Here is a 26,330-nt window from a genome sequence, read left to right on the forward strand (position 1 = left end):
CTCAAAATGTGATTTGTGATCTAATGCCTCTATCAGGGACATGACATCATTTGTCTGTTACATCCAGACTTCGTACAAATGACAAGGTTTGGAGTTTGGTTACTTGGTCAGGGTTAAGGACAGATCCTGGTTTGGGTTGAAATAAGTGGTTGTTGAAGTTAGGGAAATCTAGTGGTGGTTGAAATGACTATTTCGTTAATGTCAGGGGACCTTCATCATCATCATGGTTGAATATGAAACATAGCAGTCTGCCCTGTCACAATTACACTTTTTTGAAAGCCGTCCATTCATCCCGACCACTTCCTTCTGCAAGCAATGTAGGTTTATGACTACGTTGCACTATGCTTTCCTTCTTCTCCTAACAGACATTTCTTGAACATAAACCAAATGTTGTGTTTGGACCTTAGCTGAAATGACTCATGATGTCCTTTCTACATGCAGGAACCCCAAGTTTTGAGACTGCCTTCCTCATCTCTCTTTTTCCACTTACTCTTATCTCTGTACTGTTCTCTCTAATCAGGGCAAACTTTCGTGAGGAAAAATTTAAAAACCACCTCTTTGCTCACATTTAACCAAGACATAGAAAACCTGTTTAACAATAAATAAAAATGGAGCTTACAGCATTATGCTAAAGTCGGTATTTCGGGTCTGTGTGATTGATCGGATTTATTTCCAAGAAACCAAATGTTGACTGTCATTTTAAAATACTAGTGTGACATTTTATGGAATCGGATTGTTCTCGTCCTTACTGAAAAATGAAAAGCTTTTCATACCAATCTGTATTATATGAAGCTACAGTCAGCCTTGGAGAAAAATACAGCAATGTGTACTGATGTCGAGGTATAATTTTACCCTTAGGACCCTTGGACAGAGAAAGGCAAAGCTAAGCTTTCCTGGTTGTGTCAATCTTCTCATCGAAATTAGGTAAATAAGAACTTTCCAGACTATGTGGTAACCTCTTGAGAGAGTGGGAATAAGCGCAATACAGCAAAATGTCGAACTACTCCTTCAAGTGAGAATTTTCATGCATTGTCTGGACTTAGAGAAGCTTCATTATGCATAATTTCAGGTTTATATGTCTTTTTTTTTTTCTTGGGCTCTTCTAAATAAGTTTGACAAGTTACAATTCAAATGTAATTGTTAACTTATCTTCTGTCTCTTTAAGACCCTTCTCACCCCAAGCTCACTCACTTCTGATTGGAGAGCTTGTGGAAACCTGTCTCTGGGATAGGCAGAGCAGTGAAAATACGTCTTAGCTGACCTAGGCCATGTATCAAATAAGAGAGAGCGTTGCCACGACTGTGTACTTTGTAGGCGTGCAGACACAATATGGTCTGAAATGATTGTCACGTTTGTATGTAAGACTGTTGGGAAGCGAAAGTCTCTGGAAGCCTCTAAAACACAGAGACACATATGGCAGAGCAGTTTTTTTGGTCTGATTTCTTCTACATTTGTTCAGCTAATATTTTGCAACTTGGTCATTGTTTAACATCAACTTGCATCATCAAGACAGTTTAAGCTGTAATGAAAAGAAATCCAAAAAGGGAAAAATGTGAAATAGTAAAGTAAAGTAAAATAAATTCCTACACACACACACACCTTAGTTCAGGTTTCAGGGTCTTACCTTAGAAGCCCTTCGGTGCTCAGGACACTCAGGGTGCTGGCACACCACCCAATTTTCCTCTTGAGAGGACTTGTCATCTGAAACAGAACACACAGGTCAACTTGACAGCACTTTTTAATCGCTAAAAACTCCAACCCACCACAGAGCCAGCAACACATCCATTAACACACCTTTCTTGGTAAAGCTGTAAAAACATAATGTAGACACCAAGACTGAAGTCACGGCCTGTGTTTATTTAAGGATGGAGCAAAGACGAGGGACGGAGATTGACTACAAGTGCAAGAAACACTCACACATGGTAACGGGCCAAGATGCTATGTCATAAAATGAAAATTAACTTTGCTTAAAGGGATTTCTTGAAGTAAAGGTCAACAGAGGGAAAGGGTGGGGTGTATTGTTGGGAGAAGATCAGAGAGAAATGAATAACGACCAAATAGACTGGAGGAAAGTAGAGCAAATGAAAGGAAGGTCCTGATTCCGATTTTCCGTACAAAAGTGCACTCTAAAAGGGGCTAAGCTCTTTGTACTCCCCTTCACAATGACAAATCGCCATTCCCAAATAAACCTCCAAAATCTATTAGACTACTTGGCCCCCGCTGTATCGAGTGTATGATAAAAGGCAGTGTTTACATCTTCTACCGCTACATGTACACACACGATAAAGATATCAAAACAGAGGAGCGCAACAATATTTATCTGTCGGTATAATGAGAATACCAGTGAATACACACACGGGAAAGGGAAACTAAGACAGGGGAAAGGGAACCAAAAAGAGCTGGAGGAGGGGTGGAGGGCAAACAGTAAAGGTGCTTGCTGGAAAAAAAACAACACGCATATCTAGTTTCCAGGCATGTTGCAAAAGCCTTTCAACAAGCTCAGATAACCAGTTCATTGAAATGTTACCTCTCCCTATGGTCATTAATGAAATATCATTACTAGATTATCACTAATCTGCTAGAAAAAGTCACTTAGTGGCTAAACTTTAAAGGCCAATTTCAAACAATCATTTGTCACAGTGAAAGAAATGCTAAAACAGCCGAGACCCTGCTCTGTGCTCGTGTACGTAAAACAAGTTACCTTGAGTCACTGACTTGGCTACAGCTACAATTGCAGGTAAAAGGTGCTTGTAGGAATGAGGGAAACCCCCTAATTGGTGCATACCACGAAGCCTATGGTTTTCCCGCTGGGGAGGGAAGGGTCAACCTGTCTACAGTAAATTTGCTCAATGGGAGTAAAAGCAACACTATACGTATATGACAGTGGTTCTGTGTGACTGGAGCCACAATGGTGCCGTGAGATGCCAACATGGTCACAATGACAACATGGTAACATGATCGTAAGCAAGTCTAATGTTTACCATGTTCATCATCTTAGATGATATATTGAATTAATTCCATTTATTTATATTTTTTTTATTTTTTAAAAACTGCAAAACTTAAACTGCAAACCGCATCAAGAATAGTTTTTTTTTTGTTGCTGTTCCTCATACACTAGTGGCAGCAGTTCTCTGGAGATATGGCAGTTACTATGTCTGGTGTCAGCATTTATTCTGACCGGTCAACAAGCTGGAGAAATAGCGGCCACAGAACCAAAAGCTTTCAAAGAAAGGTGATGTGGAAATGTAGTAATCATCCCTCCTCCTCTTCCTATCACTGTCCTTTTGTGTGCCAGCTTCACTTTCAGATGCTAACAATGCATCTACGCAGAAATCATAGCTATGGCCACCTGCTTTTAACATCCACCCTCTGTGCATGGATACGGATAATTCAGAGTGTAGGTCAGATAAATAAATTTGGTTGCTGATACATTTCGTTATTATAGCACAGCTGCTCCTGGGGTTTGCATGTTCTTCCTGTGCTTGCATGGCTTTACTCCCGCAGTACAAAGACATGCACGTTGGGTTAAATTGTACCGGCCCATACGTGTGAATGTGAGTGTGGCTGGTCTCTGGTGGCTAATATGTGGACATAATTTAATGACAGTTAACATATTCAGCATCTCCAGTCACCCAATAACAGCTACGATCGGCTCCAGCAATAACACGATCGCTAACAGGACAAGTGGTTAAGTTAATGGATGGATGGATTTTTTTTTTCTGGCACATAAGGCCCTAGATGCTGCAAAACTGCATATAGTATCAAAAAATTACATTTTTTAAAATTACCTTTTATCTTAGTAGTAAAACATTTATTGAAATCATGAATCATCCAGATCTCTGGAAAAATTGGGTATTAAACTTTTTCGCCATTATCACCCGGTTTAATATGTTTTTTATATATTTATTTGTTTGTTTTTTTTTGCCATTTTGCCTTTATGTGACATTTGATAGTGAGAATTACATGAGAGAAGGTAAACTTGGTGTTTATTTAGCAGGCAACCACTAGATTATTCACCAACTGGCAGCCTGAGCATTTTTTACGGTCTGAGACACAAAGAAAATCCATCAGATGATTCTCTTCAGCAAAATTCAAAAGCTCAGGCAGGTCGATTTATCATCTGGGAACCAGAAATTATCACCAAAAAGATTTCATCTGAATCCAGTCTCTAGTTGTTGATATATTCCACAAATTTACTTAACAGACTAATCAACATTGGCACCTATTTAGAGCAATGCCACCAGCCCCTCGGAGCATCCTCAACAATCCCACTGAGGCAAAGTGTACTTTTATCAAACTTCCTCTACCTTGAAAGAAAAGAGAAAAAAAGAGACTTTTATGTGTCTCTGTTATGCTGGGAGCAGACCGAGACGTAGTCTCAGCTCTGTCTGTGGCCTTTGCCAGAAGTCCTTAGGGCTCCCTCAGGGTTTACAAGCAAGAGACTGCAGAGGGAGCCTCCAGCTTTTATGCAGCATTTCTCAAATGAACAGAACCTTCTTTACCACAACAAGACTACTACTCATTTTTTCCAATAGACAAATGTTACGTTGGCCTAAATCCGTGTGACCTTTGTGTGTAAAAATACAAATAGCTTGGTTTTCCAGCCCACATCTTCATAGATATGATTCAGTCTCGCTGCTCCAATCAGTGCATTGAGCAGCTCGAGAGAATTTCCCTCAAGAGCAGTAGAGAGAGGAAAAGGAGACTGAGACTGAAACTGCACCTAAATTAATCAGATAGACACATGACTCCTGTAACATTCTCACATTTCCACTGCCACACATTAAAGAACTAAAATGCAAGGACTTTTGTTCCTAGAAGTAAATATATATTTAGTTTCACTGTCTAGATTCACAGCTAAAAAGCAAACTATGAAAATGTTTTTTTTCAAACTTGATATGATATCTGTTTTGATCATTTTGTTAAGCATTTTACAGGTCCATTATTCCCTACTTTTTACTTCACACTTTCTCAAATCTCAGTGAATATTTATTTAATCGATTTCTGGAAAAAAAAGTTTTACATTTCCAGTAAAATGTATATTTCTTTGCTGCATTTTAACTTTTGCTGTGTCGCTCACTTCCAATGCTCTGAATAAATGTCTTAACATTATTCTAATATATTATTCTAATATAACTGTTTTTTTATACCTCATTGCCAGCATCAGCTGTAATCTAAGGCTCTGTTCTCAGGTTATTCATCTGTCACTCATCTGGCCATCTGTTGTTCATGAACATACTATCTTATAGGAATTTCTAAAAATATAGCACAAATGTCCACTTGAACTCAAGGTCATGAATAAACTGCAGCTTAGCTGGTTAATGGTAGCATACAACTGCAAAGCACTATGTCCAGCTATCTTATGTAGCTTGTCATGCTAATGAGCCAGAAGAACGTGGCTATATGCATTACATGTTATGTTTCATTAATTTAGAATTATGGACATATTTAGGTTAACGGGTTAACGGGGACTCCTTAGCCCACTAACCTCTTAGCCTGCACTTTCACTACTTCACCAATCTTCACTGCATAATCGTTTTTTCACCTATTGAACCTTCATCTTTTCTCCTACTTGTTCCTATTTTGCTGACTCCACCACTTTCTCTCTGTGATGGCGAATTGGAATTCCTGAACTCAATACTGCTGATTAAGCCAAAAGCAAACACAAGCACACGCTATGCACCAACACACGGGACAGCAGACAATAAGCTTCCACAGCAAAAGAGACAGTGGAACGTCCTCTCTACACAGCTCTCTGCAGGCTTGCTCACCACAGAAAGACACTGCCTGGGGCAAAGGCCCAATAGGCACAGATAGATAAGCCGGAGAAGTGGGAGCAAGCTGGAAATGATGCACACAACAAAGATGCACTAAATGTTCCCACTTGTCAATCTCCATTATCATTTTTTTTTTTAAACTATAACACTAGTTATGTCAGTTTTTGCGATCCTTCACCTAGAGAATACATTAATAATTGACTGAAATAAGACTGGTTATTAATGAAAACAAACAAAAAAAAAGTTGCAACCGTCATTTAAAAAAGTTTTTGAGAGCCTCAAACCACCCCCTACTCCCGCAAGTAATGTAACATACACCTTCTTGCCAGAAGATCGTTATGAAAAGGCTCCTGGGAGACCAACACAGATGGCAGGCAGGCGGGATGGCATACGGACAGGGAAAGCTGGCAAAGGGATCAGCACATGTAAGGCAGCAGATAGACAGAAGCCTTCGGGATAGAGGAACATAGAATAAGTTCACAAGAAATTGAGGAACTAGAAAAGGAAAAGCAGGAAGGAATATTAAACTTATCAGTCTGCCCTGGTTCAATAGAACTAATTCAAATTAAAACCCCTCCACAGTCCTCAACAGGTGAATGACTTGGGGCCTGGTGAGCTGCATGCTGCAGCTGTTTCTAATGCTGATGGTTCAGTGGCAGCGGGGGCAGGACGCAGCCCTACTGCTTAATGTTGTTTTACCCCCATAGTGGTTAAATCACACACATGTGCATCACACACTCTCCTTCCCCCATCCTCCATCTTTCCCTCTCCTCCACCACATCTGAGTCAACCCAAAGTCCCGATTTATAAAACTGAAAACCACAGAACAACAAGTGTAAACTGTTCCAGAGAGGGGTGGAGGAGCCGTCGACCATTTTCAATTTATAAGATGGGAAAAACAATTTCTGATTTTCTCTGGTGGCTAATATGTGGACATAATTTAATGACAGTTAACATATTCGGCATCTCCAGTCTCTCTAAGCAAATATGGAGTCTATACAACTATTACTGTAGAAGACTGGTAAAAAATAAACTTCTAAGGCTGTTAAACAGGAGTCATGACAAGGATTATTGCACGGCTTGGATTTTTTTAGGTCATTTATGTTAGAAATTACAGTAATTGGTCAGTACAACTGGATTATTGTATAATCGTGTGCCCTTTTAAGTCAAGCTCTTCTTTTATGGGCTTTATTGTGCTAAACTTCAAGCAAATTAAAGACATCTCCTGCTATTACTGGAACTCTGGCTGAGTGGCTGAGTATGACCCGACGGATGCCAAGTGTACTTGTACACGGAGGATAACAAAGACTGGCTCACTTAACATAATGTAGAATTTGTACAGAAACTCCTTGGAGCTTAGAGGGGTTCTTGGGGAGCCTGGTGATAATACGTCACAGTTGCCACCTTTGATTCAGCATCAATCTAAAGTTAATGACGAGAGCGACATCCATTTGGTTTTGTATTCTTACTTCACATGTTTGATTGACGACACAAAAGGGTTATGGGACGTTATACCAGAAGAACTGTGTATTGGGTTTTGCTATGAAGACAGGACACTTTCCAAAGGCTCAGTGCGACACAACTGTAAAATGTTTTCAGTAAAAGCTTAGGACTTAATTACAGAGATGGTGAAAAGGTAAGGATCAAAGCTTTACTGTTCCCTCTGTAGCATTCCTCTTTGTGGTCTGTGCCAAACAGGTCTGCCTCAGCTTGCACCATCCCTAAACTGACCAGAAAGTAGCTAGATTTCCATGAGGCTTGCTGGCAGTGAGAGTAAAGGATAAAGAACATTCTTCCTCAGCCCTGTGGGATCACTTCCTCTTCACTAATGGCATAAATTGGGTGGCACAGTGGAAAGCAAGTGCCCCTGTGCCACGTCAGAGAAGCCCTGAGAGAAGACAGGTAGGCATTTTAGTTCAGCTATGCACTTCTTCAGTGATAAATATTTCATTTGTGGAGCTGGTCTCATCCCTCCTTTCCCTCTCTTCTCACTCATGTGAGGTTGTTTTCATGCCAGGTCACTGAGTGCTTTCCACGGAAGAACAGAGCAATGGAAATAGAATTTTTTTTTTTTCCGTGACAGGGCTTAAATTCTTACTTAAATGCCAGTCAGCCAAATCATTGTGAAGTAATCCTGATCCATGTAAAAAAAAAAACAAACAAACTACAAAGTATCATCCATGATATGCTGAATGATGGGGAGACTTACTGAAGAAAGTTTTTCTATTAATGTTTTCCATTATCCCAAATAATGTTGTTAAAACTAAAGGCATTTCCAGCATATATTAAAGATGAAAATGTATAGCTTGATACTCCTTCCTGACCATGTAAAAAAGACTTGAACCATGCAAGCAGCTTATTGAGGCTGTACTGTTTAAAGTGGTGCATCAGCCTAAAAGCTAACATCACCAACCTAACATGCTCACAATGACAATGTGAACATGTTCATGTTAAGCAGGTGTAATGTTTATGTTCACCGTAATCAACAGAGATACTTTCGATGACTCATATTGCAGTTATTGAGTAAATAATCTAGTATATCTCTGCAAAGCAAAGAATGCGGACATAGGCTCTCTTTGACCTCCTCCTGATCTAATAACATAGGCGGTGGAGGTGTGTGGGGGCTAAGGCCTATTTCATGGTTTTGCTTGCCCTGCAGAACGCAGATGTTTTTCAATTCCTTTTATACTTGAGGGTATGCGTGTGCAAGTTTTACACATGCGTACTAGCAAATAGTTGGCAACCTCTGACAGCTAATTTGATTAATATTGGGCAGAGCACAATGAAAAAGTCCAAAAAAAGAAAACGGAATGTGCTAGCATTTAGCAAAAACAGGACCAAGGATGAGAAATAAACAGTACATACTGTAAATACAGTGTATGAAAGAAGTATCCATTTTACTTGCATGTATAGTCAGCTTTGAGGGGAGAGCAAATTAAGCTACACTTGATTTAAAACCTTCTTAGTAACTAAACCTCCACATATTTTGTGTCGTTCTGAAATACCACCTCTCAATTTCAGTGTAAATTTAATGTAACTAATGATTATGCTAGAAAGAACTTCTCTTCGGCGGTGCCTCCCATTTGTTGCTACTTGCCCCAACTGTTTGGATGTGCTACACCTATCTGGAGATGCAGGTCTTTATACTTGGAGATTGACGAAAATGTCAATTAAGCAAATAGGTTGTATTGGACAGATTAAAATATTTCAATACCAAAAGTGCTGAATGCAGGCATTGAAAAATAAGGTGGCCAGATGGAGGCAAACCAATCCACCAACCATCTTCATGATTCACTGAGAAAAACTCACACACAAACATAATTCCACCGCTTAGTCAGGTGATCCAGCTCAAACCCCAGCTTACCACAAAGATCATGGATGACATCCAGCGATGAGGACCAGGAGAAGCGCTCTATTCCCACTTCAGTGAGAGACGATGGCAGTGACTCCAGCTCATATGCTCCACGCTTCTTCCAGTATAGGAACATTGCTGCTTTGCAAACCAACCAGCAAGTTTTATATTTAATATAATATATTCAAACCATGGCTATAAAACAAATGTTTGGATGTGAGTCATCTCACAGTCTCACTTGTTGAACTAAACCAAGCAGCGCCTGACCCTGTGAAGACCTCTGCAGACAAACAATATACGCATTAACCATCTTTACAACATAAAACCTGCCAGCAATTCTATAATCCCTGCCAATTGCCAATATGTTCATTTGAAATCTCCACCTGCACAATTACCTCATCCAGCTAAACCACAAAACCCTTTGAACTTTCTGTCCAAGTCTTAGTCTACTTCAAGGGCGTTCCAAGGGAGCAAGGAGATTTTCCCCAAGCACAATCCTTTCCATCTCCAGGGGTCCATATTATTGGTTCTAAACCTGGAATAAGCCTCAGTGCTGTCATCCAGATTTTACCAGTCTTAGGTATTAAGTAGGTAGCAAGTATTATCAATTGACCTCACTTCTGTCTAAAAACCAAAGCCTACGTGACTATTGTTTCATGTCTCATGTCTCATTAATCCATTGTCTACAGTTGTCTCAGAACACTCTTTGATGCCTCGTCCTGTTGATTCTGTAGATTTCTCCGTCCTCCACTAGTTATCCGCTGAAAGCCAAGAGCTGTCAAGCACCAAATGCTGCACTTTCTAATCCATTTAACACAGCTGTTTATCACTAAATTACAGATGTCCAACATCTAAAAAGGTGTTGCAAACTTGTTCCCAGCAGCAAGTAAAACATCCTCTGCTTTTGCCTTTGCCGAGCCTCGATTTTAACTGTGGCAAGTTTTTCAAACTGTGCCAAACTTGTGTGCGAGGCGAGCTGCTCATGTTAAAGTCCTGTGTAGGATCTCCTGGCAATAGGGGGGCTTTTTGCCCACTCCATCAGACAAGTGTTGTATTCATGCAAAAGTGAGTTGCATGCTGGGACAGGCAATGTGGGCCAATGGGTTTTGGACTGGGTGACACAAAGATCTCTTTTAAACCTCCTCCTACATCCAGAGTGGACACTCTTTATGTTTTGCGCAAAACTATAAAATGCTGACATTTTTCTGCATTAATTAGTGCCCTCGCTCTTCATGTCCCCCAAAAGATGTCTTTATTCGTTTTTATGACTGCAAAAGCCCTTTGGTCAATGAGCTCAGTTATTATTGTGGAGATATAATGCACACAATAGGCTCTTAAAGATGAGAAAATCAGCAAGAGGAGTCCAATGCCAAGATGTTTAGCTGAGACAGTGTGTTCCAATTCTCAATGTCTTTGAACAGCTGAAGGGTCAGAACAACATACAGAAAGATATTTGAAGTCAAGGCATAATATTTTCCCCACTGTTGCCTGACGGCTGATGCACTGCTATTATGCATCTAAAATGGGAGAAGAAATACTGTGAGAATGTACTTTGCCGGCCGGGGGAAGGGAGGGACGTTGTCACACACAACGACCCACATGTCCAATTTTGGGATAAGAAATTACAGGGTAGGATGGGAGCCGGTTTGCTGCTCAGCTCTGGGCTTTGCAGACATATGGTAATAATCGGAAGCAGCTTTGAGCATGCGGCTTCTCTTTTAATGAAGAGAGCAGTCGCGTTGCATGAGAACTGGACTGCAAATACAAAGGCCAATTTCCACCTACTGCAGAAACAAAAGGGAACCAGAAGACATATTAGACAGTCTCACTCCATCATCCATTAGATCATCCTTTAATTACCAAAATAAAGAAAGAAATTCAAAAAAAGACACTGTTTTTAAGGTCAGGTCAGAAAGTACCAGCCCCATAAAAGCACTACTCTTGTGCATTTTTTTCATTTGATCTGACTCAAAATAATATTGTTGTTTTGGTTAACATAATATTATATTAAAAAGACTTTCCTGATTTACAGTCCTCATGATGAGAGAAGTGAAGTTAATCTGTAAAATAAGTCCCTTTTTTGTTAATGACTAAATGACTATTACTGATGTTATGATTTACCTAAAAATGAAAACATAATTAAAGAATAACTACATATTTATTATGCATTAACATTAGTAAAACATTAGGTAATAACTACATTATAAGACTATCATCTTGGATCAATAGTATCCACCAGTCCTTGAAGATGATGAAAGAAGCAGAACAATATTTTGTCAGTATAATTATTTGATTGAAAAAGCTTTCCTGTTTTATCAAAGACAAATGAATTGATCAACTCTACTATAATTTTATCTGCTTTCTTCTGAAGTATTACAATAGTTTGGGGCCATGAAGTTGGCAAAAAAGCAGTATATAAAACTAATAGAGAAACAAAATCCAGTAGGTGCTGGTTGGCACCTTAAGCTCAGCTTTTCTGGTGGTAGTGTCATATTTAAGATCATTTAAAAAGATGTTTCACACTTGTACTGCATATTGTCCAAAGTGTTAAACTATACCTTCAAAATGGTTTAGTAGACATTTGAAATCAATAACTATATCTGTATATGAATTACTCTGAGCATCGGTGTTAATTGATGTTGGCGCAACTAGCTCTAATTAGTTTTAGTGTGAGGTAGAAATTTCAGACAAACCCTCCTGGTGTGCCGAGTCTAAGCGAGCTGGCTTCTTTACAGAATCACACTCACTTAAGTATTAATGGCGTGTTGAGAAATGAGTGTGTGAGCAGCCGTAGTACGACAGGACAGTAAACGAGCTTGCTTTAGTGTGTGTACTGTAGGGGAAAAAGTGTGTGAGCTAAAGTGTTGACAGAAGGAGTGCAGTTGAAGGCTTGTGCGTGCCCATGTGGAGGAGGTTTGGGGTTATATTTAGCAAGGTGGCCCATCAAACAGGCCGAGGTTAACCCTTCGCCAGCAAAATAAGACTAGGAATACTTTTAAGACTTGTGACTAGTGTCAACTATCTATTACTGAACCGTGTTTTTTTTTAATCAATGTGGGTGAATGCATTTGCATGCGGATGTTCTCCTAATGAAATAGGAGTTGTCTTTGTTTGGTGCTAATATGAAGTTCATTGGCTGTTGTACAATTTGCTAAATTGGAAGCACACGTGCAATTTGCTTTGCTTTTTCTTTAATCTGTTTGAGCAGTTACCGACAATTATTGGCTGTGCCCATTTCATGTCAAAGCTCCACAAATATGCGGTACACCAAAAACCACGCTATAACCGGATAAGATTTTACGCAGGTAATTCTGAAGAGGGGAATGGATGTCCAAATTTGAAATACAACATCAAAAGGTTTACCATAGTTTCAACACAGGTATTATATTGGTACATAGTCTGCGCTGATATATCGACAATCAGAACCTGCTGAGAGACGAGGGTGTGCTGCACTGAGTTTTGTACCCCGAGACATCGTGTGATTTAACAGTCCGTCTTTAAACCAGCAATTCAGTGGGGCACACCAACCACTCTTCATATTGTTGATAGGAATAATCCCATAATTGAAACAATCTGGTTAAAATTGCAGTGGGGGCTGCTGCTGAAAAGCCAATAACAGAGTCAACAGGGAATCAAAAACACTTATTTCATAAAAGTACAGTTATTGTCCTGTGGAAGACTGCAATATGCATAAACAGTTATTTAGCTGGGGTGGAGGTTATAAGTGTGCAAGGATACATTTGGAGATAAACATATGCAGTTATGTTTCAGGAGTTAGAGAAGGTGTGTGTGTGTGTGTGTGTGTCTTAGGATATCCCCTTTAACTATCAACTGCACACTGAAGAGATGCATAGTGTTGGTTTTATTTTTTGCACACCAAGGCCCTGATTGGTTTTTGATCATATTAGTTGTCTAAATTTGTGGCATTTGAAAATGTAACAAGACTTTAGTCACAGTGTAAATAATAACACTAATCAATGACCAAATACCTGTTAGGTTAAGGTGAAGCTGACTCAACATGGAAATTAAAGGAATATCGATTACAGAGCCCAACAGTTGTATCAATGATGTCTGACTTGCACAAGGGCAAAAAGATTATAAAAAAAATTGAATCCAAGAAAAATACTGAGCAATGTCACACAAAATTAACAGCTATGCAAAGTGTTGACAATGAGGGTAACACGTGCCAAAGATGTAAGAGCACCAGTAGAATATTACCATGCTTCTTTACACCATCCTCCATCTCCTGGTATTCTGGGAATCATTTGTACAAGAAAATTATGATGGGAAAGGAAAATAAGCCCTCTACTGTTGGCACATTTATGAGAATGACTTCATCTCGGACTGAAAACAGCAAAACCAACACTAGCAGGTCACTCCACCTGTCATGTAACATCATATTCACCCGCTTAATGAGCTGCAGCTTAAAGAAGTAGTATTACAATTTAGAAAATTACCTTGTTTACTTTTGAGTATGATGAAAAATTTGATATCACTCTGTCACCAGAGTCAAAACAAGAATGGTTGTCGTGCAAAAATATTTTAGCGATGAGCATGAAGCGGAGGTAATTATTCTTGAACTATTGAAGACGAGAGAGAAAAATCATTAATGAGAACAAACTGGGAAGTAGAGGCTCATCGGGAAAAGGCAGAAATGCAGAAGGGGAATTACTGGCAGAAAAAAAGTGGATCAATGGAAAAACATTTTGAAGAAGGAAGGTTGAACTGTAACAAGCCACGAGTCAGGCCAAAAATCACAGACACACAAACACACAAACTGAACTCAGCACCATACTGTATACACCCAGATGATGCCGCTCGACGTCTGGCTTGATTACGCAGCAGAAAGACTAAACACTCAAATATTTTTTTTTCAGAGCTCTGCAGCTTTTTTACATCCAAATCCCGTAGCACTGCGAAAGCAACCCGACTCAACTCAAGGTCCATTCGGTTGGTGAAGCTTTCAACCACATCACATGATTTAATCGGTGGATGAATTCTGCCTAATTGGTGTAAAGTGTAGATGCTCTGTGGCAATTGGAACACTTACAAATTAAAAAAAAAAACAAAACTGCAAAGCAGCTATTACATGGACCGTTCTGTGAGCCTTTTTTCCCCAACTGCTCCTCAAAATAAGATCAAATGGACAAGAAATCCTCAGTGCAAGGACCAAATTTTCCTTTATTCATGCTACATCTTCTGCCGGAAGATCCAGAAACGCAACTAAATGGATGTCGTGAACTTTCAACAAGACTTTTTTCCCAACAGCACTGTTTCAAAATGAAATTTAAAACTCATTTCTAAAGTGCCAGTACCAGACATCCCAGAACTTTGAACATCCACAGCTCCATACAAACGTTGTCTAATGATGGAGATCATCTGACATGATTTAAAGCACCAGCAGAGTTTCCAGATAGACCTTGAGGTAATATTTCTCTCTTCTCAACAGCTTTATGCTAAATCTTAACTCCATCTGCTAAAGATGATGACATGATATAGTTGAAAGCTGCTTAATAAACCATGTGGTGAGACTGAGCTCCATAACTTTATTCATCAGCTTTAAATGGACGAGAAAGCTTTCACAAGCTAAGAAACATTGAAGTTTCAAGCATCAGCGATTCCATTACCTTCCAACAGCTAATGAACTGGTTATGAATTAGTTCCTTAATCATATATTAAAGCTTTTGCCTTTTCTTTTCTTTGATATAACTGTAAACTGAACATGTTTTGGTTTTGGACTGTTGGTCTGACCAGACAGGACGTTGGAGAACCTCACTTTAATTCCTTTTTTCTATAAAGATTCAGTAAGTACGGAAAAATGGACTAATCACTCACCCAAATAATCTGCAAATCAACTGATAAAGAATAATTAGTTTCAAGATTAAAGACCCAAATTATGTAGCTGATCTGACTGTCATTAATCTGCGGCGTAACTGCAGTCATACTAATAACTGCATGATAAATGCAACCAATTACAATAACAACACATGTAAGTTGATCAAATTACCAAACTTTTCGGAGATGGACTAAACTAACCCTCTTGGTTTAAGTCCATGTGCCTTTCTACAGATGTCCTAATTTATGAGGACTGACACTTTAACACCACAACAGTGAATCAACGAGTAAAGAGCTGAGATTTCTAGTCTGTGTTTTTGTTTTTCTGTGGTGGACAGAGACCAGACAAGACATCTGCTCCCAGATTAGACCAGTGTGTTTAAGACAAGCTTAAGACTCCAGTGGCCTGGAACACTGAAGGGTTCCAGACTCAACCAATTAAGGCAGCTAAAATTTAACTCTATGCTTACTTCGCTCACTGTATGAACTCGTGAACTGCCAACACTGCATTCATCACACATGTAAAGCTCACGACAGAGCAAAAAAAAAAAAAAACACGCGGCTGCTTTGGTGAAAAGTCCAAAACTGCAATAATGAGTCAGCGGACTGATGATATATTGATTTCCAACAATCTAAATAAATGATTTACACAGTTACAAAAAAGTAATGTCACTGTTTGCAATTTTCTAGTTTTCTGCAGAAACTGGTCATAAAATGTGATCTGCTGTCCAAGTGTAGAGGCAGCAAAGTCGCCTCAAATCATGATGCTCCCTCCAGATGAGACAAAACAAACGGATCCTTCCCATATAAAGTTATGGGAGGAAATTCACAGTCCGCCATCAGTGCAGAAATATTAAAATATTTATCCAAAGACAACAAACGGAGTCAAACTTACACAACTAATTCTAAATTTGGACGGTATCAACCTAATTTAAATCAGACTGCTTAAGCATCATTTTAGCTTTACGTGCACATTCAATTGTGCTTTTGTACAGAACAAAGTGTGAGGTTGGGCAACAACTGAAACGGTTTTACAAAGAGTTTTTGGTCAAAACGTCAACCTAAGCTCTGGAAAAGGGCAGCACACATTTTCACACTTTTAATCAGTTATACAAATAGTCAAGTCTAGTTATTATAGTTTGATTTTGATCCAAATTATGAGCTGGGAAAAAGAGAAGAGATGACACGTCTGGGGCAAAAATACAGCAAATTGTGTTAGCTGTGTTTACTTTGTTGTCCCAAGACCATTCATCAAGAAGAGGACATCAGACCAGAGAGGACAGTCCTCTCTGAAGTAAATATGTCTGCCTCCAGCTGGGATAATTGTTCAGGTCACTTGCCAAATTCAGCCAATTAACTTTGATGACTGGAGGAAGCCATGAAACCAAGATCTGGTTCTTGCTGCCTGTCTGTCTGACTTCTGTAGAGGGCAACTTATGTGCACAGACTGACAAGGTGCAACAAAGCCTTCAGGTGACTCATCTCAAGATGCTGATTGACAGTTAGTTAAAGTAATCTTGAGATGGTAGTATTATTGTAGGGCGGGTATTCATTAGCTGACTTAATGGATTTTTACTTACTGATTCGTAGACGAAGATTAAGCCAGCTCCGTGGTGGCGATTTGTGCAGAACTGAATTCATGGTCCACTTGTTTGGCACCATGTCCACACATGCAATCCTTCTTGGAAAAATCTCCGACCCCGGCACCCGATTCTCGCAGGTCTGAATTTCGGCGTGGCAGTCTCAGCGCTAATCACCCGGGCAGTGTTTAATTACAGTCTTCTCTATGGCATTTTCATAATCTCTTCGTTGCTGCTGCAGCGCCTTCCCCCCTTTACAATGCTCTGCGCTCCGGCTGGAGGATCGGCTCGGTGGCGATCACAAAGCTGCAGCACGCTGAAAAAGAGTGGCCTGAGAAAAAAAAAAAAAAAAAAGAAAAAAGCATCCCTCGGTTCCTACGACGGAAAGTTAAGCCATATGTAATAACCACCGAGGTGCAGCTGCAAGCAGGAGACCGTGCTAAGCTGCTAATAACTTGTTGCTTACTGCTCAGAAAAAGAAATGTCCTCCACGTCCAGCAGAGCGTTTGTTGCTGAAGCTCGGTCAGTACAGCGAGTCAGTAAATGGATTTCGTTCTAGCAACTTTGTACATCAGGCCAGTGAAGTTGAAAAACACGCCGTCCCCCGCTTCGTTTCGCCGTCCTCTCCGATCAACCATCGGCTCTTCTCCATTCATTCAGACAACCTGGACGCCACAAAAGACTCCGATGCGGTTTCTCTCTGAAAATGGCGCAATGTCGCAGCTAGAGGCGCCAGAGACGCCGTCAACGACGTATCCATCCATCAGCGCCCAGACGGTGCAGTGTGTTTTTAGGATGTTGTTCCAGGGGCGTTCAGACGTGGATGGGTGGGCGCACAGGCCCAAGTGCCAGGCCAGAACCTCTGCATGAAAAGTGAGACACGTTTTGTTTGAAAGGGTCCTAGAGTTCAGTTAGGAGACAGAAAGGAACCACAGCAAGACAAAATGAAACCGACTCAAACCACCACAAAGACAGGAAAATAACCAAACACACCCAAAACAACCTAAAAAAAAAAATAGAAAAAAGAAATAACCACAAAGAGTCCGAATTTTCATATGTTGTAAATAAATTTGTTGCTGAATTTATGAGCAGGTTGTATTGTAAACACTAGCCAGCTGACGTCAGTGTGAGCTAACTATCACTAGCTTAATGCTACATGACTCACCTTCCAGCCAGCGGTTCACTTTAAAGGGATTTGCGTGGCTCCATAACATTTCAGCGTGGCCATTCTACTCTTTGCTTAAAATTAAACTGTTAAAAAAATTTATTTTTAGTTTATTACAAGTACTAAAAGTCCGTTTTCTTACAATCAGTCTCCTGTATTGTAGAAGATGCGAGCACGTTTCGAATGTATCTGCCACCTGTTAGAAAACAGAATCCAAATCTAATTTGATTTTCCTATAAACTGAGTGTAACCCCCCCTCCCCAACCATGTTAGAGTAACCATGGTTACCATGTTACTAGAAGTGGATGTTCCTGTCCCAAAACACTTAACTTAATAATGTATGTTACACTTAATGATAATCTGTGACGTCAGAATTAGAAGGATTTTTTGGTTTAAATTCTGAGAAAAGAGAAAAATACAACATACATAAATCACAAAGACATGATAAATGAAGCTCCATAGAAAGACACACACACAGCACAACTTTGTTGCTTAAATTATGACTGTACGAATGGTAGTAACGTTCTGACTTTTACATCCAATTTCTTGGTTTAGAGCTGAAAATAATTCAAATTTCTGCAAATAACTGGCAGCACTTTAACGTTGTATTGTGGCCCTGATCCTCTTCCATGTTTTTACCAGCACTAATTTAATATAAGCATTTATTTCATGGTTGCATCATATAGATCCAAATTGTATGTAAAACATATGGGCTTTATTACTTCTAAATGTAAAATAAAAAAAGCATTTTAATACATTCCTCATATGTGTGCTGTTATTTATGATCATTCAGCTTCATGTGACACCTCTACTACAGGCTTTTGCTACAGTTTGTGTGAAGTGGAAAGTGAAGGGAAAACATCTGACCTGACTAAAAAAAGACAAAACAGTGACTCTGCCAAAATGTGGCTGCACTGTTTGTCTGCTCCCCACCCTCAATGAAAAGGTGGAGAACAGCAAACAAAGGAAAGGGGGCAGAGAAGGGACGTTTGAAACAGCCCACTTAACAACTGATCGACTCTCTACTGCCTGAGTAGACTCAGTTTTCCCAAGTCTTTCAGTTCTACAAGTCCGATAATGTAAAGGTCAGCCTACATGCCGTGACAATAATTTCCTTTTGAATTTATTTGCATCTAAAACCATTGTGAAACAATTAAGTCATTCCCCATTATGAGATTGTACCTCAGAAGAGTTTCATTGCAGTTTTCCTGCCCTTAATACTTTTTTGTCAGAGCCCATCTGCTGTTGTTTAGAGCAGAATCCAAACATGTTTGCTGCCCTCTTGTGGCACAAACGCCAGCACCTGAAAAATGGCTCCTTAATATATTTGGAATATATTTACTCAGCAATAAAATAATGACAGATTTCCATGTGAGAGATCCCCCTGTTCCTCTGCATTGCAATGTCTCGAGCGTCGGATGAAAGATTTGAAAGATGTTGCATTCTGGGATGGACTGGTTAAATGGCCAGTTTGTTGGAATCTACTGAAAAAATATAAACTCAACCATGACAAAATGGTGACACTGGTCTAAAAAAATCACTTGAAAGCGACAAAGGTACAAAATATGAAGAAAAGTTGTTGCTCCTTTAATATCTGACATGTTCATGTTCTCAGTTTGAGAATGTCACCTACAAAGAATGAGAGCTTTAACTACAAAATATGAAATTATTTTCCATGTGACAGAAAACACAGAAACTCCTTTACAAAGCTATGAAATGTATATACAGCAGTGGGATGTATGGCATGGTGAGAACATCCGAGAAAAGGAGGAAGTCCGACAACAAGAAAGCTGCGGTTAGATCCTGCAGAGTCTATAAACCTCGCAGCTCTGTCAGATTGAATCATCCTTAGCTCTGGGCATTCAAACGGTGAAGCTGGCTGTTTTGCATGAGACATCAGTCAAAAGTGGAAAAATGAATAAACTGAGGCGACGTAGATAACGTCATTACATCCCTAATTGACTGGGCCTCATCAGTCCTTTGAAGACTCGCAGCTTTCCTGCACCTGTGAGATCAAAACTGTAGTTGGTGGTGACGTATGGAAGTTCTCCCTCAAAGCCAGGCTGAAACAGAAATTAAAAAAAAACATAATGAGTCACACAAAAAGCTGTGAACAGAGGCGCCAAATATAAGAAGGTATGTTTTGAACAGTGCTGTCTTTTTTTTCCCCATTCCACATCAGCTCTTGATGGAAATTCGTCATGTCTGGTGGCTAAAAATTAAAAGATAAAATGTGACTTGAATTAAAGTAGAATCTGACCTGAGTTGTGAGGATGCAGGAAGGCAGCGATATGGCTCCCAGTAAAAGACAGTTGACGTTACGAAGGATGGAGGGATCTACGGGCGTCAGCAAGAAGTACAGACCTCGCGCCATGTCAATACCTCGCAGCACACCTGTAACACGGAAACATGAACAATATGCTGACTTTTGCCGTACATATTTATTTCAGGCTTGATTTCATGTTCTTTTGGTTGCAATAGATGTCCCAGAATATCCCAGCCATGAATGGACTATATCTATACTCCCAGCCTGGTAGCTCAGGGGGTAGAGCACCATGGCTGCTCCCCTGAGGGGAGGGGGTTAAATGCCGAGAAAGAATTTCATTGTAACGTGTGTGTGCGTTATGTATGTGCGCTCAGTGACGACAAGAAAGATTCCTCTTCATATTTTTAGCACAGCTTACACACGCTCAGTGAGCTCATCAGCCACAACATTCAAACCATGTGCCTGATGTTGTGTGGGTCCAAAACAGCAGCCAAGACAGCTCTGATCCAAAAGATTATTTTTAATTCAAACAAAGTACGTTTGTTTGTATATTCACAGGATTTCAGTGAAAGTCGATACATGTACATTAATGGACAGAATCTTTCTGCCAGGTGTAGAAACACATTAAGACAAAACTACTGATGGCTCAAAAAAGGAAAAACAAACCAACCAAAAAAACTACAGTTTGCACAATTATTAGTGGGATGTAAGCAGATTATGTAACTTGCCTATATTGACTCCCTGAATTAGTTGTGAACTACATTTTAAGTCTACATTTCTAGCACAGTTTCTGAGAAATGTGACTCCAGAAGAAGTTAACTGACCAATCACAAATAAAGTCAGAAAGAATACTTACCAAAGCCCACACACGGACAGATGGGAGCCTGAGAGAGCAGGACTGGACCTCCCTTGCTAGTTACTTTCTCTCCCAGGCAGCAGAGTCCTACCAAGCTGCCATTGGCAGCGTAAAACATGTGACTGGGCACCACCTCACAATGGGTTACACCTAAAGCCACAGCTGTATGGGGGACCTACGGGTTTAAAGAAAGAATGTTTGGTACTAATTAGCACATTTGTTTGAGGATTTATGGGGAGTTATATTGTGGATCTTCTTCTTAGGTGCTGTACCTAGTAAAGTTGTAGTGCTTGTAAGTTGTTCAGGTTATCTAACTGCTCAGACTACCAAGGTCTTAGTCTTGATGGACCTGCTCTTTTAGGACTCCAAATGACATTTGCTTTTTGAAGTAATGATAAAAAACAAACAAACCAAAAAAAAAAAAAGGCCAATCCTTGCAAGAATACAAAATGCATCAAAAGTTTTCTCATGTACCTGGTATGGAGTAAGGCTGTGCAGGGGTCTAACTGGCCCAGGATCAGGAGATTGCAGTTTACTCAGGTAGCCCAGCAGTGACAGCTCCCTGTGCTCATTAGAGCGCTGATGTTTCCTATAAAATACAATAGACAATAAAGGAAGTGGATTGGAGTAATAAAAGCTCTACTATGTTAGTGCAGACAATGACTGACAGTGGTTTACTCACGCTGTTCCTTGGCATCCCACTCCTTGAAACTCCGACTGGACAATCAGGTGAGTGTAGCTTTTGGAGGGAGTGTGGCTCTCTGTGAACTCATCCAGAGCAGTCTGGGCAGGCGGGTGCGTCTGGCAGCCATGTGCCGTCCTCAGAAAGTCTGGAGTGAGGGCAGGACACTGGGTGGAGCCGCCATGACCGAGCTGGATGACATGCGAAACTGGTAACAAGCGGATTATGTCCACAAGCAGTTGGAACCCAAATCCTGTGGACAGCGAAGATGAGCGCAAGTTCAGACCCAGGTTTATTAATTGTGGATTTTAAGTGTGCTGTCAATGCTGACCTTTAACCCAGCCCATGGTGTTAATAATGACAGGAGTCTCTCTGGTTTGTGAGCGTCTACGCCACAAAGACTTCAGGGATTCCAGGTAGCGGTCTAAGTCCGACTCGCACGATGACCGACCATAATAAATCATGTGCTCTGGTGTCTGCTGATGTGTGAAAGGAGGACCTAAAAAAAAAAAAGAAAAAGAAAAACAAAATCTCAATAAAAGTTTACTAATATTTACAAAAATGGTACAGAGTAAACACATGAAAGACACTGTACGGACACATGTTTTAGGATAAATGCTTTTACCTGCTTGCCAATTGAAGATCCATAATACATGTGTATACAACAAATATTAAACTCCAGCCAAGAGACTCCCTTAGCTTAGTATTAAGACTGGAAACCGATGGAACCTCTAAACCACTAAGATGTTCCATCTTCTTTGTTGAGCTAACTATTTTGCCTAACGACATGGTATCAGTAATCTCTTATTACTAGCAAATTAGTAAATAAGTAAAGGCACTAGTAATACTAGTAAATTCTAACTCTCTGACTGGCTATAAAGCCAGGCCTGGCTCAAAAACGTTTGGAATAGAATATTTCTGCATAGCTAGTGATGATCAGTGAGTCTGTGTCACACGAGGCATTAAAGGCACCTCTGCACATTTTCCCCATATTTCTACTAAAAGATAAAAACATTTTTTACATATTGTATCTTTAAGTACCCACTTAAATAAAATGGTCAATCTTCTATATTTAATATAGCATAAAAAGTATTGCATGCACAAGCCGTGCAAAAAATAAAAAAAAAATTAAAAAAAACACAGTATGAAATCAAGTATGAAATCAAAATGATGTGCACAGAGATGTTAAGTACCAAGGATAAAAACCTACCCAGAAGTGGTTCTCTGACAGCCAACAAAGAAAGGCAACCAGCTGGGGTGAATTCTGTTTGACCTAGATCACCTTCCAAATAATCTACACTAGTAGTGCTAGAGAAACACAGACAGCCACACACATTTAGCTCGCATGGAAAAACATTAGACACCATTTTCATCTCATGTGTCACACTGACTTTGATGTGTTTAGAACTGTAAAGACCTCTTTAGGTATCTTAGTAACATATGACATATTAACTATTGACCAACTTTGACATCAGCTATATCATGATTATAAGAATGTAAAGAATACTTACTGATTAAGTAAGGTGTTGATGAGGGTGCGGATAAATGTTGACTTGCCCACATTCTTGGTCCCACACACAAGGATAACAGCACAACCATCTATGTCCCCTAGGTATAAAAGACAGGTGTCCACAATACAAGATACTGGATCATGCTGCCTATTGTATAACATAAGTAGGGGTGGGGTGACGCTTCGACGTAATCGATAATATAAATATGTCGACGGATGTAACGTGCGACAACGCTCCGTAAATAAGATAGCAGTATCTGGAATCTGGAATATTGTGTGTATTGCGTGCACCTTGTGAGCGTGCTGCCCCATATACGGAGTGAAATAGGCACAACTCCCACTTACAGAGTGCACGCAAACTAAACATCCCTAGATATTTCACTGGCTACTAGGTCACTGCCTCATCACAGGGAGTGCACACCATCAGTTGGCTTTAACGGCCGAGAAGCGTTCACCACCAAGGGCTTTGACTGGTTTACAGGCTCACTGAAGGCCCAATCCTTGTCGTAGATGCGGGCTTGTTTTGATCCAGAATGCTGGCCAGTTTTAAAATTATGCCCGTTGCAGGGTTTTACTTTTTATATGCAGTTCAAACAACTGGGGAGACAGAGATTAGTAAACATTTTTAGCAAAGACTGATTAGTGAAGAACGGCAATTTTAAGGCTTTTCTTCATAAAGCTTGATATCATTTTAATCTTTGGATCCGTACGGAGAGAACAGTGTAAAGCACTTGAGGATTCAATAACCCCGTTCCCCCTAAAACATCGTAAAAGGTAAGATTTACAGTCTCGTTGAGTGGTATTTTTTGAGAAACTGTTTTTGCTGTGGTGCTTTAATCTTAAATTGGAATCATGAGGGTTTCTGCTTTGTAAAAAAATGTAGAGATTGTGGAGTTTTGTTCAGGATGGACTGGTGCAATTGTAAAATACTTCATGTGATTATGTCTTTTTTTCTGTTAAGGGGAAAACATCACATCTACAACAACTTTACGGAGGACATTCGATGGCCGACAGGAGCTTACCTCTGCAGGCACTGACCACTGTGTGAAGAGCATCTCTGTAGCTCCTCGACATTTTCAGACCCTCAACACTACTGACCAGTGGAATCACGCCCAGACCGTTGATTGGAGTGTCGAGGATGGCAGACATGAGTTCATTCTGTACATGAGCAATGAGGAAAAGCGTCTTTTAGATATGAATGAAACTGACTTCTAATTCCAATATTTCCCCAAATAAACAGTTTGAGGCCGTTGTGAGTATTGACAGCAGCTAAAAAGTGAATATACTGTGTCAGTCAAGTTACCATGGGAGGGCTGAACAATTCACTGAGCTCTGTGAAGCTCGACAGAAACCGTGTCAGAGGTGTCTCCATGGGTTCTAATAGGATGATCGAGGAGTGTGACGTGACCCTTTTGAGCAACTTCTTCCGTGATGCTGCAAAAAGCACATTGAAAAATCAATTTTATTCAAAAAATTGTGTATGACGTAATCCAATCTCAGTCAAATCTTTTACCTCGTACATGCCTCTGTAATGACTTCCAAACAATAATTAATCCTATATGTATGTACAATCACTGTCTTATGAGAATTCACCTGCTGTCAGATGCTTTCGGAGGAGGGGTGAAGCTTCTGTTCGGTCATCTCTGGTGTCATCAGAGTTTTCCAGTGCTCTAATGGTAAGCGGACAATGTGAGGCTGGGGAGAAGAGAGGATATGACTGCTGGCCTTCTTCAATTGTAAATCCCATCACTTCTACCCGGCCATACAGGCACGTCAAAAAGCACTTCCCTCGGAAACACAGAGTCTGCAGGAAAGTAACGTAATCCTTAGTCACAAAAAAAATATGTCTCCTATTCTTGGGCAAAAAAAAAAATCTCAAAACATACCTGATCCTTCTGCATAACAAGCACTGCATGGTTTTGCTGATCACCTCTCTCTGCACAAAAACGAAGAGCCTCTCCATCCAGTCTGCCAGGCCGCGAGTCCTCCACGTCGACTGAGGTTTCCACACCATTCCCACGAATAGACTGGGAATACTCCTTCCAGTCCTGCGAGTCATTGTCCATTGTAAAAGCTGAGCTTCCATTAGCCTGAGTGTAAGATTTATTACATCCAGACTGAGGAGCACTTTTCTTGGAGTCAGGGACAGACTTGGCTTTTTTTTTCAATCTCTTGACGTTGGGCTTCTTTAAAGATACCTGGTGCTCCTTTACAATCTTGGCCATGACTGGGGAATTGCTGAAATCCGAAGAGCTGATGGGAGGTCTCAGCCGTTTCCCTCTGACATCTTTCCACTTGTGAGATGTAGCCTGGCCCTTAACCTTTGTGGGTTTGTTCACCTTCATGATTCTATGATCAACAATTCTTAGGAGGAGGCCGATGAGAAACAGAGGGGATGCCTGCAAAGAAAAATAAAAGAAAATTTGCACTTAGGGCTGCAAGTACTAACTGATTGGTTGTTGCTTCAATTATTTGGGGGGTGGGGGGATTTCTCGTAAATGGGAAAATCAAGGCTGTGGTCAAAGATTTCAAATTAGTGAAATCTTCATTCTCTCTTCAGGTTTTACGTTAACGATAATCGTTTCCATAGTTAATCGATTAACGGGAAAAAAATACTTGCCATAGTATTCGATAATGAAGTAAATGATTATTGCTGGACTACGCTGTTTATTTGCCACAGCTGTTTTGATCTGGTATCCAGACAATTGAAAGCTAACGTTAAGCTAGCCCTTTTAAAACAAGAGCTGAGCCAACTTGGCAGTCATATTTCCCATACTCTTACCTTATCGACATGCGATGATTAGTAATAAACACATAATCAATCGTAGACCAACTACATGTCCAACAACAGTGTAACGTGAATTTTTAAACTTAGCGATAGTTTGATAGGCAAATGTTACCAATTAGCTTCAGCCTTTAAAGAAACTAGCACTAGCTAGCTACTGCGCTAAACACTGTTGCATTCAGTTTGAGAAAACTTACCCTGCTTGGGCATTAAACAATGCAGAGCTGAAGAAATGAACCTTAACAGTTTTACTAAGTGGACAAGACTTAGAATTCACTGAAGTGAGGAGTTGGCCAGCTGTTACTACAGCGGCGCTAACGCGCTAACTTGGCTAAACTACATGTGTGAGCCACAAACAAACGCGGCGCCGAGATGGTCGATAATGATTTTACCCGGAGAACTACAACATTGTAGTCATACAACATTTGTAAACCGATTTTTTTGCTTTAACACGAATGACATATGTGAAAAGCCGTGAATTTATTTACACACACATAATACATTTGCGTGAATTAATTTATT

At 40.1% G+C, this 26,330-nt stretch overlaps 2 protein-coding genes across 2 annotated transcripts in view; both read right to left on the minus strand.

Annotated features, from left to right (window-relative positions):
- Positions 1–17,248, minus strand: part of plekhg5b (pleckstrin homology domain containing, family G (with RhoGef domain) member 5b) — a 67,263-nt gene extending 50,015 nt beyond the window's left edge. The window contains exons 1-2 of the mRNA XM_067528579.1: positions 16,545–17,248; positions 1,625–1,701 (exon numbers count right to left, since the gene is read on the minus strand). Of these exons, the coding sequence (XP_067384680.1) occupies positions 1,625–1,701; positions 16,545–16,626 (159 nt within the window). The 5' untranslated portion in view covers positions 16,627–17,248. The remainder of the gene's footprint in view (positions 1–1,624; positions 1,702–16,544) is intronic.
- A 2,025-nt stretch (positions 17,249–19,273) lies between these two features.
- nol9 (nucleolar protein 9) lies at positions 19,274–26,263 on the minus strand. The gene is made up of 13 exons (XM_067528586.1): positions 26,006–26,263; positions 24,910–25,422; positions 24,617–24,827; positions 24,327–24,457; positions 24,046–24,181; positions 23,025–23,121; positions 22,724–22,821; positions 21,845–22,012; positions 21,514–21,766; positions 21,306–21,420; positions 20,832–21,006; positions 19,970–20,103; positions 19,274–19,772 (listed from the first exon to the last, which is right to left on the minus strand). Exons 2-13 carry the CDS (start codon positions 25,366–25,368, stop codon positions 19,656–19,658), a joined length of 2,094 nt encoding a protein of 697 aa, XP_067384687.1. The 5' UTR covers positions 25,369–25,422; positions 26,006–26,263; the 3' UTR covers positions 19,274–19,655.
- Positions 26,264–26,330: the final 67 nt, after the last annotated feature.

This window comes from Channa argus, chromosome 13 (genome assembly GCF_033026475.1).
Source record: "Channa argus isolate prfri chromosome 13, Channa argus male v1.0, whole genome shotgun sequence".
Taxonomy (NCBI): domain Eukaryota; kingdom Metazoa; phylum Chordata; class Actinopteri; order Anabantiformes; family Channidae; genus Channa; species Channa argus.

Excerpts from the sequence above, each read along its gene's own strand:
- nol9 (XM_067528586.1), bottom strand. The coding sequence starts at position 25,368 with ATGAAGGTGAACAAACCCACAAAGGTTAAGGGCCAGGCTACATCTCAC. Across the intron at positions 21,421-21,513 it reads GTGGGATGCCAAGGAACAGC|GAAACATCAGCGCTCTAATG; the intron begins GTGAGTAAACCA and ends TGTATTTTATAG. Across the intron at positions 21,007-21,305 it reads ACAGCCTTACTCCATACCAG|GTCCCCCATACAGCTGTGGC; the intron begins GTACATGAGAAA and ends TTAAACCCGTAG.